At 62.0% G+C, this 292-nt stretch overlaps 1 protein-coding gene across 1 annotated transcript in view; it reads right to left on the bottom strand.

Moving 5' to 3' along the window:
* The window catches only part of LOC119587396 (complement factor H-related protein 4-like), a 15406-nt gene that overhangs the window by 10890 nt on the left and 4224 nt on the right, over nucleotides 1-292 (bottom strand). Inside the window, exon 6 of the mRNA XM_037936134.1 lies at nucleotides 106-285. Coding sequence (XP_037792062.1) covers nucleotides 106-285 — 180 coding nt within the window. The remainder of the gene's footprint in view (nucleotides 1-105; nucleotides 286-292) is intronic.

Genomic DNA, 292 nt, shown 5'->3' with positions numbered 1-292 from the left:
CATAATTCGATAAAAGATAGATAAAAATAATGATATCAATCATAATGGCCAACGGACAGGCGCCGTCGACGCCCTTCGAAACCCGAGCCTCAGGCAGTTCCTCACCGTACATGCAGGGCGAAGGGTCACGCCAGCCGCCCTCCGCGCACTCGACCGTCTGTTGGGCGTTGCCGTTGGCGTCCAGGTGGTCCTCGGCGCAGCTGGCGTCCACGGTCTCGCCCTCGAGCCACAGGCGGGGCGTCCACGTGGAATTCGCGGCGCCGAAGTCCGGTTGGTCGAGGCAGGCTGGTGG

Source organism: Penaeus monodon, chromosome 22 (genome assembly GCF_015228065.2).
Source record: "Penaeus monodon isolate SGIC_2016 chromosome 22, NSTDA_Pmon_1, whole genome shotgun sequence".
NCBI classification, from domain to species: Eukaryota; Metazoa; Arthropoda; class Malacostraca; order Decapoda; family Penaeidae; genus Penaeus; species Penaeus monodon.
The sequence above is the reverse complement of the archived record's forward strand: the minus strand, read 5'-3'. Positions and strand labels throughout refer to the sequence as shown.